General features: G+C 43.4%; 1 protein-coding gene across 1 annotated transcript in view; it reads left to right on the top strand.

The window, feature by feature from the left end:
• Window positions 1-532: 532 nt before the first annotated feature.
• ush2a (Usher syndrome 2A (autosomal recessive, mild)) overlaps window positions 533-17,187 on the top strand; it is a 744,800-nt gene continuing 728,145 nt past the window's right edge. The window contains exons 1-2 of the mRNA XM_067989549.1: window positions 533-686; window positions 3,178-3,322. Of these exons, the coding sequence (XP_067845650.1) occupies window positions 533-686; window positions 3,178-3,322 (299 nt within the window). The remainder of the gene's footprint in view (window positions 687-3,177; window positions 3,323-17,187) is intronic.

Genomic DNA, 17,187 nt, shown 5'->3' on the forward strand with positions numbered 1-17,187 from the left:
ATGCTTGTTGGGCCCGGGGGAAGCATTCCTGTTTCTCCGGGCCCATAAGTTGTTCAGAATCGCACTTACCTGTTAGTTTTGGGCCTTCTCGCCTCCTTTCACATGGCGTGAAAGAGAAGGCCCGGGAATCCTGGCTCCCAGGGAAATCCGAAACTCTGCAAAATTGTAGTCCCGCCCCCTCCTTCAAAGGTTTTAATCACCAACCTGCCTCCTGGGAGCAGGTTGGTCGCCCGCCCCTCGTCCCGCTCCAGTGCAAACTGTAAGTGGGCAGGTTGGAGGCATGTTGGGGGCAGGTTGGGGGCGGGTCTGAAATGGTTGCAATTTTGAATGCGCCCCTGCCCTCAACCCACCCATTTTTCAATGTTAAAATTGTGCCCAATGTCACATTTAGATATTGTCATGGTGCTCCCATTGAACGGTGCATGACACACTGAGATTGCACAGAGGAAGCTGCAGGAGTTGGGTTATCTGGTGCCATTGGCTCTTAAAGAAGCTGGCTGTCTTAAAGCTGTACTGGTACAGATGGGGGGAAATGCCTGCAGCAAAGCCACATGGTAAAACAGTGCCATTTCACATTGCAGCTCTGGATGTCATTCTCCAGGAGGTGCTCGTCAGAAGAATGATTCTTTTTGGTGGGGAAGAAGCATCCTGCTGTGAAAAGTGGTGTAAGAGTGACATGGATGGAGGTAGCAGAAAGATTAGATGCTGTTTCATTTGTCCAAGGAATGTGGAAGTAGATGCAATAGAAATCACAGTTCTCTTAAAGGTTGCTAAGGTGTCATCATAGTTTTCCAAATCTCACAATATTGCCTTACACTGCATGCTCAGGGAACTTCACTGTAAGCTTGGTACAGCATCACAGAGGTAGAATGCCTAGCACTTTAGTTCAGTTACTTCCAAATACATGCCCATGTTTTTGCAGATGAATCTGTATTGCTGCCATGCCAATGCTTTTGTCCTGTAGGCCATGAAATGTGACAAGGTGCAAATAGCAAGGACATTGCCAACATAAGCTACCTGCATGTTGCACATTAAGAAACGCACATAAGGTATGCTATGCATTTGGGTGTGACACATCCGATCTTCCTCATTCCAATATACACCCCTTTGCTATCTATTTACAGGAGAAGGCTGCTCGTAACTGATGCTAAAACTGAAGACAAGTATAGGCACAGCAAGCATAAGCCCCTTGATCCTTGTTACATTTTTGGATCTTTTTAAAGATTCTTACCTAAGATTATTTTATATCTTAGATTACTTTTGTAGATGAGTCCCAATCACCCAAACCTTTTGAGAGTATCAATCCTTGCCTTACGATCTTGGTACATTTTTGGTGTACCTGGATGCACATGGATAAGTATAGAACAGACCTTGATTGGTAATTGCTTTTAGCACCATGATGTGTAAATGATCTGACCTTGCAATATGGCCCAGGATTAGCTCAGTGCACAACTTAAAAATAAGAGGATTATCTTATGCCTCTATGAGATCCATTTCAGTCTTTGCAAATGGCAGAGAATCACAGCAGAATTTGTCTAAATAATAAGCAAAAAAAACCCAACAGACATATATTTATACTAAAATGTCTTTTATCTATTTCCTTGAGCTAATAAAGTAATAAAAGATCGTAACTCTGAGAATGAAACAAAGCTTTTCTAGTTAAATTTTAAAAGCGGTATTTCTCATTTGTTTCTGGAATATCAAACTGAGCATCTGGATTGCAGATCAAGCATTCCACCAAATAATGGAGCTGAAGCCTCATTAGCACATTTTTGGGCCCTTATTGAACCTACTGCACAACATGTGCGCAGGCTGTCAAAGCCACAAACACTTTGCACTGAATTATGGTGTGCCCTGTACACTCGGTAATAAGCAGGCTTCAGCACTCCATAACATAGGACATCAGTGCCCAATGCACAAAAGCACTAGGGGACATCATTAGGCTGGTTAAAAGACCTGCTGGAAACTCATGCTCAGTATTAAAGTGGTATAAATATGGCTTTATGGACCAAAACCAGATTTTCCACTCCGGCACCACCGACCTCAGTGAGTAGAAAATATGCCCTACCATTGAACTAACAAGTTTTTATACCATCTTCTACTTTTAACTCATTCTTTCCCAGGACCTCAAAACTGAAACTTCTAAACTTCAGTCTTCTTTCAATAACCTTCACAAGTTTGACATCACCTAACTAGTATTTCTTGATTAACTTCATTGTCTCTCCTACCTCGCACCCGAATGACACGGCTTAAAGCCCACTATTTAAAGGGCCAGTCCAAGAATGGATTTTGAAGGAGAAAGGAGAAATGGAGTCCACGAAAGCAAAGGCTGCCCCTAGATTTGATGATTCCTCCCTGGATGTATTGCTGGCTGCAATGAGAACCAGGAGGGAGGTAATGTTTCCAAGGGATGACAGGAAGAAACTGGCTCTGTAACCAAAAATGCTTGGCTGGAAGTGGCAGAAGAGGTGAGTAGCAGGAGCACGGTGCCCAGGTCTTGGGTTCAGTGCAGGAAGTGTTTTAATGACCTAACCAGGTCAGGAAAAGTGAGTATATTTTGCAGATTCACCCACATCCTGTGTTGTTCAACATCTGCCCGCACCCCCCACCCCACACCCGTCACTCTGTGTTGGCATGCCTACCCCATCACATAACTCCTCACATCCACTTAAGTATCAGCAGCAGTAACCATCCTTCACATTCTGTGCACTTTTTCAACTGCCCACTTATTTACCCACCACTGCCACTCACCCCAATCATGATGCAATGTGATGTATCTCTGTGATGATAGTCACCCTCTGATGCATCTCTATCACGGTCAGCCTCACCCAAAGCATTGCATTCATAGGGTGAATACATCACCTTCAGTCACTCACAGGTCTGTTCTTTCTCCCCTTGTAGGAGAAGAGAGCGCAAAATGCAAGGGAGAGAAGCAGTACTGGAGGTGACAGATCCGGAGGAGGAGGTCATGGAAATAAGTCGGACCGTCGCATGCCTATCCTCGGAGATGGAGAGACTGGCAACCCGCAGATGGCTGGTGATAGAACTTCAACATTTTTCACACATGTGATGAATTGATTTTTATCAATGATGTAACCATGCCAGACCTCAGTATGGTCATTGGAAAGATTGTCACTTTTGCGATGAATTATTAATATTGCTTTCTGTGTCTTCCAGGGCCTTCACGCCTTCATGAGGAATCAGCAGAGATGAAAGAAAGAGACTCCTTAGAGGAGCTCATTCCTTCTGAGGGTGCACCGCTACAGGACACACAGCCATGCACCAGCGCTGATCCTCGTACTTTGGTGGGTCCTGTTAGACAGTTAGTTGGGTTGTCATCTGGTAATTTACCATTCACAAGTGAGCACGAGCCGACACTGGTGGCGGCAGGGGCAGCTGCGGAGAGTCCGCGTCAGGGGGCGCGCTCCTCTCCAAGCTCTGCTTAGCTGAACATAAATGCTGAACTCCAAGGCCATCGCTGAGAAGGAGAATGATAGAGGTGCAGCAGCAACTTTGCAAGGTAATGGAAAAAAGTGCCACACGCACTCTGCACATTAGCGGAGAGGATGGAGGAATACAACTCCATTGCTAGTAGACTGGTGGCGCAGGTGAGTCCGAGAATACCTGCAATGGAGAGAATGGTAGCCTCCTTTGAGTTTCAAGCACAGCTCTCAAATAAGTCCATGCAGGCCATGACAGTGGCCATGCAGACTCTGGATGTCAACATGTCTACTGCCTTAAACAGGCAGACAGATACTTTAGCCGTGGCCTTTCAACATGGCACATCTGCTCACCAACCTGCTGGCCAGCAGAGTGGTGGGAGTGATGTTGCACTGGCTCGGGAGAGGGATGATGATGAAAGGGGACATGGAAGTGGGGACTCCACTGAAAGCACCTGTCACCCGTTGCTCCCCCCCTCCCCAACCAGTACCCACAATGCTCCCTCCTCTCCCAATGGCTGAGTCTGCCGCTGCACAAGTGTAGGTGGAGCAGTCTTGGCGGGGCCCCCACAGGCTCCAAAACTCAGGTCATAGGCTGAGAGCATCTCAGCAGTCAGGGCAGGGATCTGAGCATCCTGCCAATAGCTCTGCTGAAGCCTCAGGGGATGCACCATGTAGAAGCGGTAGAAAGAGAAAGACTAAGCAATTGTAATTCACCAAGGGTATGCACAAGGGTGTTTGATGAAATGTCATGTTAATTTACATATTTTTTTGTATTGGCACATTAAATTTAATCATTATCACCACCACTGCCATGTCTTGGCCATTATTGAGTCCCTCTTGTGAATTCGTCCTTTCATGTGCTTCATCATGAATGCCAAGACAGGATGCCACTCATTGGGCGCATGTGCAATGGGTGTATACGTAGTTGAAGGACTGTTTTGTGCAAAGGGAGGGGGGTTAGTGGTGGTTGTTCCAGGAGGCCTGAGTATTTCAAAGTCTTCAATTTGCACATCTCATTATGAGAACCTGTTAGAGATGAGGGCATCCCTGGCATCACGGGCAGCAATGTGCGCGGCTTCTCTGGTAATGGGTTCCCCATCTTCACTTTCCTCCTCTTCAGATGTACTGTGGATTAGATCCATCCCATCCTGATCTTGTCAGTTTGAAGGGCTCCAAAATGTAGGTAAATTTGTCTGAACCCAAGAATTCTCAGTCTCAACAAAGAAATCTCATTCTAAACACAAAGAACTCCCAGCCAAACGTTTGTCTGAGAAAACTGAGTGTCCAGCTGCATTACCTCACCTTTTATTGAGATGTGTCAATCACTGGTTTAAAGGGCCAAATGAGCTTTGGCTGCAACTTGCCTCCGTTTCAATGGCGTGTTGCAGAAGCCAAGGGAGACAAGTTCAGGAGTAATGAAATCCATTTCTGTTGCAGAATCCATAAAAAGTTAAGTACCTAAAGTGTTTCAACTACCTGAATTGGCCCTTTAAATATCAGCCCGCCGGCTTTAAGTGGGGATGGGACTTCTGGGTTTCTGTTCTGCACGTGCATCCTAACGTGCCTGGCTTAAACCCGGAAGTGGGCACCTTGGAGCTGGGATGTGGTCCCACTCCAAAAAGCTGCTACTTTAACGTCCCATCCATTCTTGGGGGTTAAAACAACCCCCCCTAATGTCTGTCACAGTCAAAATAGTCCTCTCCAAGGTAGCCATCCTAATGGATACATGGGAGCTTGGCTAAAACTTCAAATGATCCTAACCCCAGGAAATGGTCTGAGGCCAAGAGTGGATGAAACTCCTGCCTCAGGGACGTTGTGCTGGGTTTCTGCAAAATTGGAAAATCCTGACCTATGTATTTTGATTTTTCACTGAGCATTTGATAAGATTCCCTCACAGGAAACTTATGGCTAAAGTGAAGCTCATGGGATGCATGATGAATTTGTAAGTTCATTATTAATTGCCTAGAAAATAGGAAACAGAAGGTAGTTATTAATGGTAATACTGTATTTCCAATTGACCATCTGTGACTCTTGAAGTCCCCCAGAGATTGGTCGAAGGTATTATAAGTAGGACGTCTAAGTTTGTGGATAATGCAAAGTTGTGTTGGAAAGCAGGATGTTTTACGAAGACAAATATAATTCCTAGAGCTCTACAGAGTTTATGGATTACTGATATATATCAATTAATATGGAGAATATCATGTAATTATTGGTAGCAAATATCACAAGTCTGAGTACCCAGTGAAAGGTAAATTAGTAAATAAGGTATTGCAGGAAAAATGATTAGGTTTGCTAGTTGATCAAATGTTGCAAGGTGTGTCACTACAAGGTAGTCGACACTTCACTAATATTAAATGTAGTCCCCACTGCTTAGAGTGGGCATGTTGGTACTAAAGCGATTTGCTCGCTCTGCATGTTAGATGGTTTAAAGGGGTAGCACTATTACTATTGAACAAGACGGTAGCAAATCAGTATTGAAGCTGTAACCCTATACCACTGAGAGGGGATTAAGTACACAAGGTAATTGGACCTTAACGAGGTGCTATTTACTTATTGAACACGTTTGTTATTGCAGTTGGTGCTGAATAGTGCAAGTTGTAACCTGACACCCGTTAGAGGTGATTAAGTATACAAAGTAATCGTACCTTAATAAGATGGAAACTACTGAGTGAACACCTGTTTCTGCCCGAAATACGCAGAGCGCTTAGCCCGTTGTTCCTACATTACAACCATGACTACATTTCAAAAGTACTTCATTGGCTGTGAAGCACTTTGGGACGTCCTGAGGTCATAAAAGTCACATTGTAGATGCAAGTCGTTCCTGACTTTCTTTAAACAACAACTTTGTAATTGATTATCATGGAAATGAAAAATGGTTAGGCAGTTTTGGCCGATTTAATTACCTGATTTAAATGTGGGCAGTTTAAATGGAAGGGACTGCACTCACAGAATTCCTGTGCCATTGCAAACAATGAGTAGGATGATACAATTGGGATGCTATCAACAGAGTGTGACTGGGAAAGTGTTACAGGAAGTAAGTGTGATACTTATAGGAAAGGCGTTTAGTATGTTATAGGTTTCAATGGCATTCTGATGCCGGCGAGTGAAATTTTGCATATGTGTTCAAGTACACATATGTGTAAGCTCTACTATTCTGGAGAATACAATGATGTGAAGCCAGCAATAGAAATTGGTGCTACCTGCTGCACTCCTCTGAAGCAGGACAGAAAAATGTTCAAAATCTACAACAATTAGGAAACATTTGGTACCCAATCAAAACAAATAAAATAAATAGCAGTTAAAGGGAAATAGTTGAAGCCTATTTGTAAAATTAGTTGGTCAATTAGAATTACGGATGAGATTTTCCAAGACCCCACACTGCCAGTGGGACCTCGTATGCTGCAAGCACTGATTGGAAAATCACGGGCATGTTGCCACCCAATTTTATGTCCATTGAAGCAATGATCATAAAATTAGGGCAGCACACCTGCAGTTTTCCAATCCGTGCTAGCTGTGTGCAAGATCTCGTTATCAGCATGGGGCTTTGGAACATTTAGCCCTACATTATTACCACTACTGCCTTCCGTTTCCTATTTTCCAGGTAATTATTAATGAACTTATAAATTCATCTTGTATCACATGAGTTTCATTTGGCAGTAAGTTGCCTGTGAGAGAATCTTATCAAATGCTCAGTGAAAATCAAGGTATATGGTGTAGTTTTACAAATATGTATGCCAACAGCACATTTCAGAAGTTTGACCTCTTCCTGCCTATGAGTTTCTCTCCATTATGGTGGGAACATCATAGGCAGTGTGCATTCCTGAAAAACATCACTGCAGAGTCATAAAATTATCCCTACAGTGTCACCACTCATTTTACCCTCATCCATCATGCCATTACAACTAAGGATGAATTAAAGAAAAGCATGCAGTTGGATGTGGGCCAGTATGACTACCAGTTGTACAAACCTAAAACCAACATGAAACCTTCATGCAACTCTGTTACTCCTCCATATCATCTGTGTTTTTTGTATATCTTCAAACCATTTTTTGGACTTGCCTCAATTTTGTTTAAAGCAGTGTTACCTATGGGTACGTTGATTGCACAGGTGTGCAGGAGGTTTATAATGAGAAACAGTATTACAGACATCCAACAAATGAGGTGGAAAATTGCAGGGAAATAATTTGCATGTTAGTTCTGCAGAAAGCAATGTAATTTTTTTTCTATAGTTTTTATATTTAAACCCAACAAAAAGGAAATTGTCAAATATATTTCTTGCTACTGAAAATTTTAAAGTTGTAATAACCACCAGATAAAGATGATAGTATAGGAAGGTGGTAGTGGTTGTTGGAGGCCAATCATCTCAGCCCCAGGACATTGCTGCAGGAGGTCCTCAGGGCAGTGTCCTAGGCCCAACCATCTTCAGCTGCTTCATCAATGACCTTCCCTCCATTATAAGGTCAGAAATGGGGATGTTCGCTGATGATTGCACAGTGTTCAGTTCCATTCGCAACCCCTCAGATAATGAAGCAGTCCATGCTCGCATACAGCAAGACCTGGACAACACCCAGGCTTGGGCTGATAAGTGGCAAATAACATTCGCGCCAGACAAGTGCCAGGCAATGGCCATCTCCAACAAGACATTCAATGGCATTACCATCGCCAAATCCCCCACCATCAACATCCTGGGATCACCATTGACCAGAAACTGAACTGGACCAGCCATATAAATACTATGGCTGCAAGAGCAGGTCAGAGGCTGGGTATTCTGTGGCGAGTGACTCACCTCCTGACTCCCCAAAGCCTTTCCACCATCTACAAGGCACAAGTCAGGAGTGTGATGGAATACTCTCCACTTGCCTGGATGAATGCAGCTCCAACAACACTCAAGAAGCTCGACACCATCCAGGACAAAGCAGCCCGCTTGATTGGCACCCCATCCACCACCCTAAACATTCACTCCCTTCACCACCGACGTACTGTGGCTGCAGTTTGTACCATCCACAGGATGCACTGCAGTAACTCGCCAAGGCTTCATCGACAGCACCTCCCAAATCCGCGACCTCTACCACCTAGAAGGACAAGAGCAGCAGGCACATGGGAACAACAGCATGTGCACGTTCCCCTCCAAGTCACACACCATCCGACTTGGAAATATATCGCCTTCCTTCATCGTCGCTGGGTCAAAATCCTGGAACTCCCTTCCTAACAGCACCATGGGAGAACCTTCACCACACGGACTGCAGCGGTTCAAGAAGGCGGCTCACCACCACCTTCTCAAGGGCAATTAGGGATGGGCAATAAATGCTGGCCTCACCAGCGACGCCCACATCCCATGAACGAATAAAAAAAATATGTTTGGGAATATGCTTTCAATGTAAAATGTTTACCGTCTGTATCTCACAGCCATAAAAGTTACCCTATTTTTCCTCTTTATTTAGGTCTTCCTACACTTTGTGCATTCCCCCTTCCTGAGTAATTTGTATTACTCATTCTGTAAATGGCATGCGTAGAGACCCAGGCAACTCAGCTTCCAGTTTTCCCTTCCTGTGGGAAGTTACTATCATCTATCTCTTGTCTCCTCCTGTGACATAGTTAGTAACCTGCTGCATGGCTAATCATGGACAAAAATCCACATCACACCATTCTGCAGTGCAGTGAACTGTGATTACCAACAAGGTGTAATATTGTTCAACCAAAAAATAAACTTTCCACCTACAAAGAATAATCCTATTCCAAAGGGTTCCTTTTGAGAGTACAGATCTCTGGAGATTCAAACAGATGCAAAGCGGATGTGCTCCACTGACATCTGGCAAGAGGTTCTCAGAACAGTGTGTTGGCTAGCTTCCACTGAGTAATGCATAGCCAGGGTACAAACTGATCGGGAGATGTATTTTTCTTTTTAAACCACACGGTTGAATCATGCTGAGGTCTCAGCATATTACCAGAAAAACAATGTAGCATACCTCGGTAGTCACTGTCAAAAGAAGAAAAAGACAACTCTTAGTCAGTGTGCATATAGATTAACTAGATAGTATGCAGTGTTAAGAAGTGTGCCCACCAGGATCCTCATGCTTGATCTCAGGGGAAGCCCATCTGCCTTACATCTACATTAATGAAATGTCTGGCATCCAATACTTCACAGCAGGGTCCCTTAGTAGAGGTATGATTTATTTGTAGATAGAAGTGTATTTTTAAGTTAAGGTAGCAAAATATATAAAAGCCAATTTTGTGAAGCACTGCTGTAGGTGGAATGAGCTCGTAAAATTGGATCAGCATGCCATTGCAGCCAAGGTGCAACTATGCCACATTTGCTAGGAAAGAATTTCAGTTTATGGAAGAGGCTATGTTATGGGCCAGGTGATGCCACATTAGAGGCTTGAAAATTATTTAAATGAATCCGTTACTGCATTTCACCAGCATAGATTTCTTGAGTTGATCCCCCAAGTTGTCCAATTTAGCCATGATAGAATGCCGTAAATTGGAGCTCAGGGTTTGAAAAGCCACAGTCACAGTGTTCACGAGAGAAACTTTGTACAAGGTCCCTCTATCCCTCGGGACCTCGTATCGATAACCTTGAAGTTGCTGTGCACTCCATTGTATAATGCAGTTGTGAAAATCCATGCCAGATTGCTGCAGAGAAATTGGAGATGTACTCCTCCACATTTTCAGGCAACCCTTGTGTTTGTTGGAATCTCAAGAGATGTCATGAAGACCTATTGGTTATCAATCAGTTCTATTTTGAGGGCAAGCCCAGTAAAGTGCTATTCTCTGGACCAAACAACAGAGGCAAACCATGGGCTGGAAGCCTGGGCAGTTGCTTGCTGTTCCTTGGCTGACACCTCCTCACTTTTAATAGGCGCTTCACCCAGTGCTCCCACCTCAAACTCATTATGTAAATGCTTTCTATGCAGGCGCTTGTGGCAGATGCAGTGTGAAATGCAATCCCAGCGTCACGCTTAGTGATGTTTCTGATTGCTATCTAGTGCTATCGCCTCATGTTGGGAAAACCCTATAGGAAGGGAAAAGGAAGATGTGTTACAAGGGTTGCAGGATGAAATGCCTTCCAAGAGAGGTAATTGACAATATATTGTATGTTATGCTACTTTTACCCAATGTAAGCCTGAGTGTTACTTAGAACACCCTTACAAAACAATCGGAGTAACAATGAGTCTTAAGAAAAGGAGGATGCTTGCTGGGTGGGAGCAGTGCATTTCCAAAATCACTCTCCCTAATTCCTCCACATCCTCCATTCTAAAGATGCCTGTTGCCTATCTTCAAAACAGGAAAGCTTTTTCAATTCAGCTGACTTTTACTGGTGTGTGTGTGTGTGTGTGTGTCTGTGTGCTCAGCTAGATATTTGGGTAATTTTCTGAGTACATGCTGATGGTAGAGAACCTGCCCTGCCGCAATTGCATATTGGGAAAATTTTGGGCACTTTACCTGTGATTTTCCATCCATTGATTTTAATTGGAAAATCACAGGCAGGAGGCTGGACACCCATGAGTTTCCAATATGTGCTGGTAGTGGGCGAGGTTCCCCACCACCAGTGCGAACTCGAAAAATTACCCCCTTTATAATCTCATGTTTAAAGTCAATTAATGACAAATCAAAGGAAAAAAAGTATGAAACAATGGCAGAAAGACATAATTGATGATTGCATTGTCTACAAATGTGTGATTGGTTTACTTGTTCTGAGATCTATTGCAGTTGTAATAAGTCCTGGTTTCAAAACAAGAACAGCATATTGCAGCTGCATTTCCTGCAATCTTTAGAATTCATCACCAGTATCATATTTTTGTATTGGACTGAAAAACCTGATAATGCAAGTATAGACTACATGGATTCTTCTCCAGCTTAGACGATGGAGGAAACAATACTGTATGGAAAGAAAGTAATAGATAGATGGAAAACATGCTTATGCAAGTATGGCATATATACCAAAGCAGGTATAAAATGCTGAGCAAAACATTTACAATTAAAATGTGCATTCTCTTTGTATACTTTTCTATATGTAGATTTAATGGAGTTGGATGAGGCCAGTTAAGAAGTGTCGGTTTAGCTCAATTTGTGGGTTCAAACCTTACACCAGGATTTGTGTACATTCCCTTGCTGATGAGGAACTTTGTTCACAAATTGCTGAGGCTTCTAGCCTGGGCCCAATTTGTATTAAGGGAGACTTCAATTTTCCTTGTATTAAACGCTCCGATGGTAAACCATCTAGTGTAATGGGGAGAGTAACTGAGACTTTTGTAGACACCATAAATGATTGTTTCCTTACACAGCATGTTGGTGAGGCAACTAGGGATAAACAAATTCTAGATCTCATTTTTAGCCATGACCATAGTGCTGTATCAAACCTCCATGTGGGGGAACACCTGGCCAGCTCTGATTATAATATAATTAGGTTTACTCTTTTTGGCTGATCCAGGGCTAGCTTTACAAAAATGGCTGAAGAACTGGCAAAAGTTGACTGGGCAATCAAGTACTGTGGACAAATGGGTTCTATTTAAAACCAGTCTCAAAGAGAATGAAACCATACATGTCCCAATGGTTAAAAGAAGGGCACATGGTAAAACAAAACTATTATGGTTGACGGGGAACATACTGAGGCAAATGCGAACAAAACAGAAGGCGCTCTACACTTAAGGAATTTAACTCGCAGGAGAACAGGGGAAAGTATCGCACGCAATTAAGGAAGACATGGAATTACATAGAATGTACAGCACAGAAACAGGCCATTCAGCCCAACTGGCCCATGCTGTGTTTATGTTCCACACGAGCCTCCTCCCTCCCTACTTCATCTAACCCTATCAGCTTATTCTTCTATTCCTTTCTCCCTCATGTGTTTATCTGGCTTCCCCTTAAATGCATCTATGCTAGTCACCTCAACTACTTCTTGTGGTAGTGAATTCAACATTCTAACCACTCTCTGGATAAGGAAGTTTCTCCTGAATTCCTAATTGGATTTATTAGTGACTATCTTATATTTATGGCCCCAAGTTCTGGTCTCCCTCACAAGTGGAAACATCTTCTCTACCTCTACTCTATCAAACCCTTTCATGATATTAAAGGCCTCTATCAGGTCACCCCTCAGTCTTCTATTTTCTAGAGACAAGAGCCCCAGCCTGCTTAATCAGGTATCATCCTAGTAAATCTTTTTTGCACTTTCTCCAGTGCCTCTATATCCTTTTTATAATATGGACACCGGAACTGTTCACAGTACTCCAAGGGGTCGATTTTGCAATGGTGGTGGGTTGGCAGCGGAGGGGTGAAGGTGCGCGTGGCAAACCCGCATGAACAAAACTTAACGTTTCTGACGCGATCACATGTTGATTGCTGATGATTAACATCCTCTCCGGGATTGACAGGATGGCTGCCGTCAGGAGCTGCAACGGGAGGTGGGGTGGGGGGGGGGGGGTGGTAGAGAGAGAAAGAGAGAGCGTGAGAGGTCATCCAGCGCTGGAATGGAAGACTGGTCGGGGGGGGGAGGAAGTGGAAGATCCGGGGGGAGAATGGAAGATTGGTGGGGGGGAAGAGGGGAAGATCGGGGTGAAGAGGGGGACATTGGCAGGGGGGAGAGTACAAGATCGGGGGGGGGGGGAGAGGGGAAGATCGGGAGGACATCGGGGGGGGGTGAAGAGGGGGGACATTGGGAGGACATTGGGGAGGGAGAGGGGAAGATCAGGAGGACATCAGGGGGGTGACGAGGGGGACATTGGGAGGACATCGGGGGGGGGTGGTGAAGAGGGGGACATCAGGAAGACATTGTGGGGGGTGAAGAGGGGGATATCGGGAGGACATCGGGGGGGTGAAGTGGGGGACATTGGGAGGACATCAGGAGGACATCGGTGGGGTGAAGAGGGTGACATCGGGAGGACATGGGGGGGTGGTGAAGAGGGGGAGATCGGAGAGGGAGACATCGGGCATCGGAGCAGGGTACAAAGGTAGGTTCATTTTGTGTTTTAACTTCCTTCTATGGTGTTTTAATTAATTTATCTAGTTTCTTTTTCCCTGATCCATCCTGGTTTCACCAGGTGTGAATCAGAAGCGGTGGGCAAGCTGGCCAGGTAAATTAAAAATCATTCTAATCTCTTACTCTGTCACAGGTAAAGTGCCTTAAGTACCTCAATGAGGTACATTTGGCTCTTTAACTGTCATCCCACCGCCTTTAATTGCCGGCGGGACTTCCGTTTTTGGGTTGTCCGCGTGCACACAGGTGGGTCCCTGGGAAACTCGGAATTCGGCGGGTTGGAGCCGGCTTTTGAACCCGAATGGGATTTCCACGATTTTTGGAGCCTCCCCTCTCCCCACGCACCCGCAATTGCTGCCTAAAATTGAGCCCCAAGTGTGGTTTAACCAAGGTTCTATACAAGGTTTAACATAACTTCTCTGCTTTTCAATTCTATTCCTCTAGAAATGAACCCCAGTGCTCGGTTTGGTATTTTTATGGCCTTATTAACCTGCGTTGCTACATTTAGTGATTTGTATATCTATATCCTGAGATCCCTCTGCTCCTCGACCTCATTTAGATGCTCATTATCCAAGCAGTATGTGGCCCCCTTATTCTTCCTACCAAAATGTAATACTTCACAGTTATCTATATTGAAATTCATTTGCCAATTACATGCTCATTCTGCAAGTTTATTAATGTCTTACTGTATTTTGTCGCAGTCCTCCTTGGTATTAATTATACCCTCCAATTTGGTGTCATCCGCAAATTTTGAAATTGTACTTCCGATTCCCGAGTCATAATCGTTTATGTAAATGGTGAACAACAGTGGTCCCAGCACGAGCCTTGTGAAACACTATTTCCTACCTTTTGCTAGTCTGAGCAATTATCTTTAACCCCTACTCTCTCTTTTCTGTTTTGTAGCCAGCTTGCTATCCATTCTGCTACTTGTCCCCTGACTCCGCATGCTCTGATCTTAGTCATGAGTCTACAATGCGGTAGCTTATGGAAGGGCTTTTGAAAATCCAAGTCATCTACATCTACTGCATTATCCTTGTCTACCCTTTCTGTTACTTCTTCAAAGAATTCAATAAGGTTGGTCAAGCATGACCTTCCCTTTTGGAATCTGTGCTGACTATTCCTTATTATATTTTTGGTTTCTAGATGTTTTTCTATTACATCTTTGAGTAAGAATTCCACATTCTTTCCTACTACTGACGTTAAGCTAATTGGTCTATAGTTTCCTGGACTGGTTCTATCTCTCTTTTTAAATATAGGATTCACCTTAGCCGTCCACCAGTCCTCTGGCACTATTCCCTTTTCTAATGGATTTTTATATATATGTAATAGTGCCTCTGCTATCTCTTCCCTAACTTCTTTTAATATGCGCGGATGCAATCCATCTGGACCGGGTTTTTATCCTCTCTAAGTTTGTTTAGTTTATCAATTATCTCTCTCCTTTCTATCTTAAATATCGTTATATCTTTTTTGATCTCTTCTTCTAATATCATGCCCACCATGTTAGTCTCCCTGTTAAATACTGGGGCAAAGTAATCATTTAATATTTCTGCCATTTCGCTGTCATTACCTGTGATTTTATCATGTGTTTCCCTAGTGGCCCTATCCCTATCCTGATATTTCTTTTGTAATTCATGTGTCAGTAGAATACTTTACTATTTCTTTTTATATTCCTTGATAATTTACTTTCATAGTTTCTGTTTGTGCTCCTAATTGTTTTTTTTGACTTCTTTCCTAACCTCTTCACATTCCCTTTTGTCATCCTCTCCTTTGTTGTCTATGTACTTAGTGTATGTCTTTTTCTTTAGTTTCAATTTTGCCCTTATTTCTTTATTCATCCATGGTGTATCATTACTAACTAGTTTGTTCTTGCTTTTTAGTGGGATATATTTCTCCTGGACTCTATTGATCACCATTTTAAATGTTTCCCACTGCTGTTCTATTTCTTTGTTTATCAGTAAATTTTTCTAGTTTATTTTCTGTAGTTCCAGTCTCATCCCCTGTATTTGTTTCTTGACCATTTATGTTATCTTTATTCCTTACTCTGGTCTGACCTTTACACTCATCTCCTGTTTCTTTTATCATTAAGATTTTGTTATTGCTACCGGATTCCTCCCCCCATCTTGCTAGTTTAAATCCTTATGCACTGCCCTATTTATCCTTTCCACTAGGACTCTGGTCCCATTCCCTCGGGTGGAGCCCGTCCCTGTGGTACAGCTCCTTCCTGTCCCAGTACTGGTGTCAGTGTCCCATGAAATGAAATCCCTCCTTCCCACACCAGTCTTTCAGCCCATAATCACCTTTCTGATCTGCCTATCCCTATGCCAATTAGCACATGGCTGAGATTACCATCCGTGATGTCCTGCTTTTTAATTTAGTTCCAAGCTTCTGATAGTCCCTTAGCAGGACCTCCTTGTTCTTCCTTATGTCATTGGTGCTGACATGGACCACGACAACTGGATCCTCCCCCTCCCTTTCCAAATTCCTCTCAGTTGCTCTGAGATGCCTTTCACCCTACACCAGTGTCTCTGGGACCTCCTTCTCTACCTCCCCTGCCCTTATGTGTCGGAGTGTCTCTAACTCACACTCCAGCTCCAAGACTCTGAGCCTGAGCATCTCAAGCCAGAGACAGTTACTGCAGATGTGGCAATCCGAGACAGTGTTACTGTCCACAAACTCCCACATTGGGGATAAGGAAATGGCAGAGACGTTAAACACCTTTTGTATCTGTCTTCACAGTAGAAGACACAAAAAGCATACCAGAAATAGTGGAGAACCAAGGGGCTAATGAGAGTGAGGAACTTAAAGTAATTAATTTCAATAGAGAAAAAATACTGGAGAAACTAATGGGACTAAAAGCCGATAAATCTGCTGGACCTGATGGCCTACATCCTAGGGTTCTAAAAGAGATGGCTGCAGAGATAGTGGATGCATTGGTTGTGATCTTTCAGAATTCCTTAGATTCTAGAATGGTCCTAGTGGATTGGAAGGTAGCAAATGTAACTCCGCTATTCAAGAAAGGAGAGAGAGAAAAAACAGGGAACTACAGGCCAGTTAGCCTGATATCAGTCGTCGGGAAGATGCTGGAATCTATTATTAAGGAAGTGGTAAAAGGGCACTTAGAAAATCATAATACAATTAGGCAGAGTCAACATGGTTTTATGAAAGAGAAATCGTGTTTGACAAATGTATTAGAGTTTTTTGAGGATTTAACTAACAGGGTAGATAAAGGGGAACCAGTGGATGCAGTATATTTGGATTTTCAAAAGGCATTCAATAAGGTGCCACAGAAAAGATTGTTACACAAGATAAGGGCTCACAGGGTTGAGGGTAACATAATAGCATGGATAGAGGATTGGTTAACGGACAAAAAACAGGGAGTAGGGATAAATGGGTCATTTTCAGGTTGGCAGGCTGTAACTAGTGGAATGCCGCAAGGATCAGTGCTTGGGCCTCAGCTATTTACAACCTATATTAATGACTTAGATGAAGGGACCGAGTGTAATGTATCCAAGTTTGCTGACGATACGAAGCTAGGTGGGAAAGTAAGCTGTGAGGAGGACACAAAGAGTCTGCAAAGGAATATAGACAGGTTAAGTGAGTGGGCAAGAAGGTGGCAGATGGAGTATAATGTGAGGAAATGTGAGGTTATTCACTTTGGTAGAAAGAATAGAAAAACAGAATATTTTTTAAATGATGAGAAACTGTTAAATGTTGGTGCTCAGAGAGATTTGGGTGTCCTCATACAAGAAACACAAAAAGTTAGTATGCAGG

Source organism: Heptranchias perlo, chromosome 8 (genome assembly GCF_035084215.1).
Source record: "Heptranchias perlo isolate sHepPer1 chromosome 8, sHepPer1.hap1, whole genome shotgun sequence".
NCBI lineage: Eukaryota > Metazoa > Chordata > Chondrichthyes > Hexanchiformes > Hexanchidae > Heptranchias > Heptranchias perlo.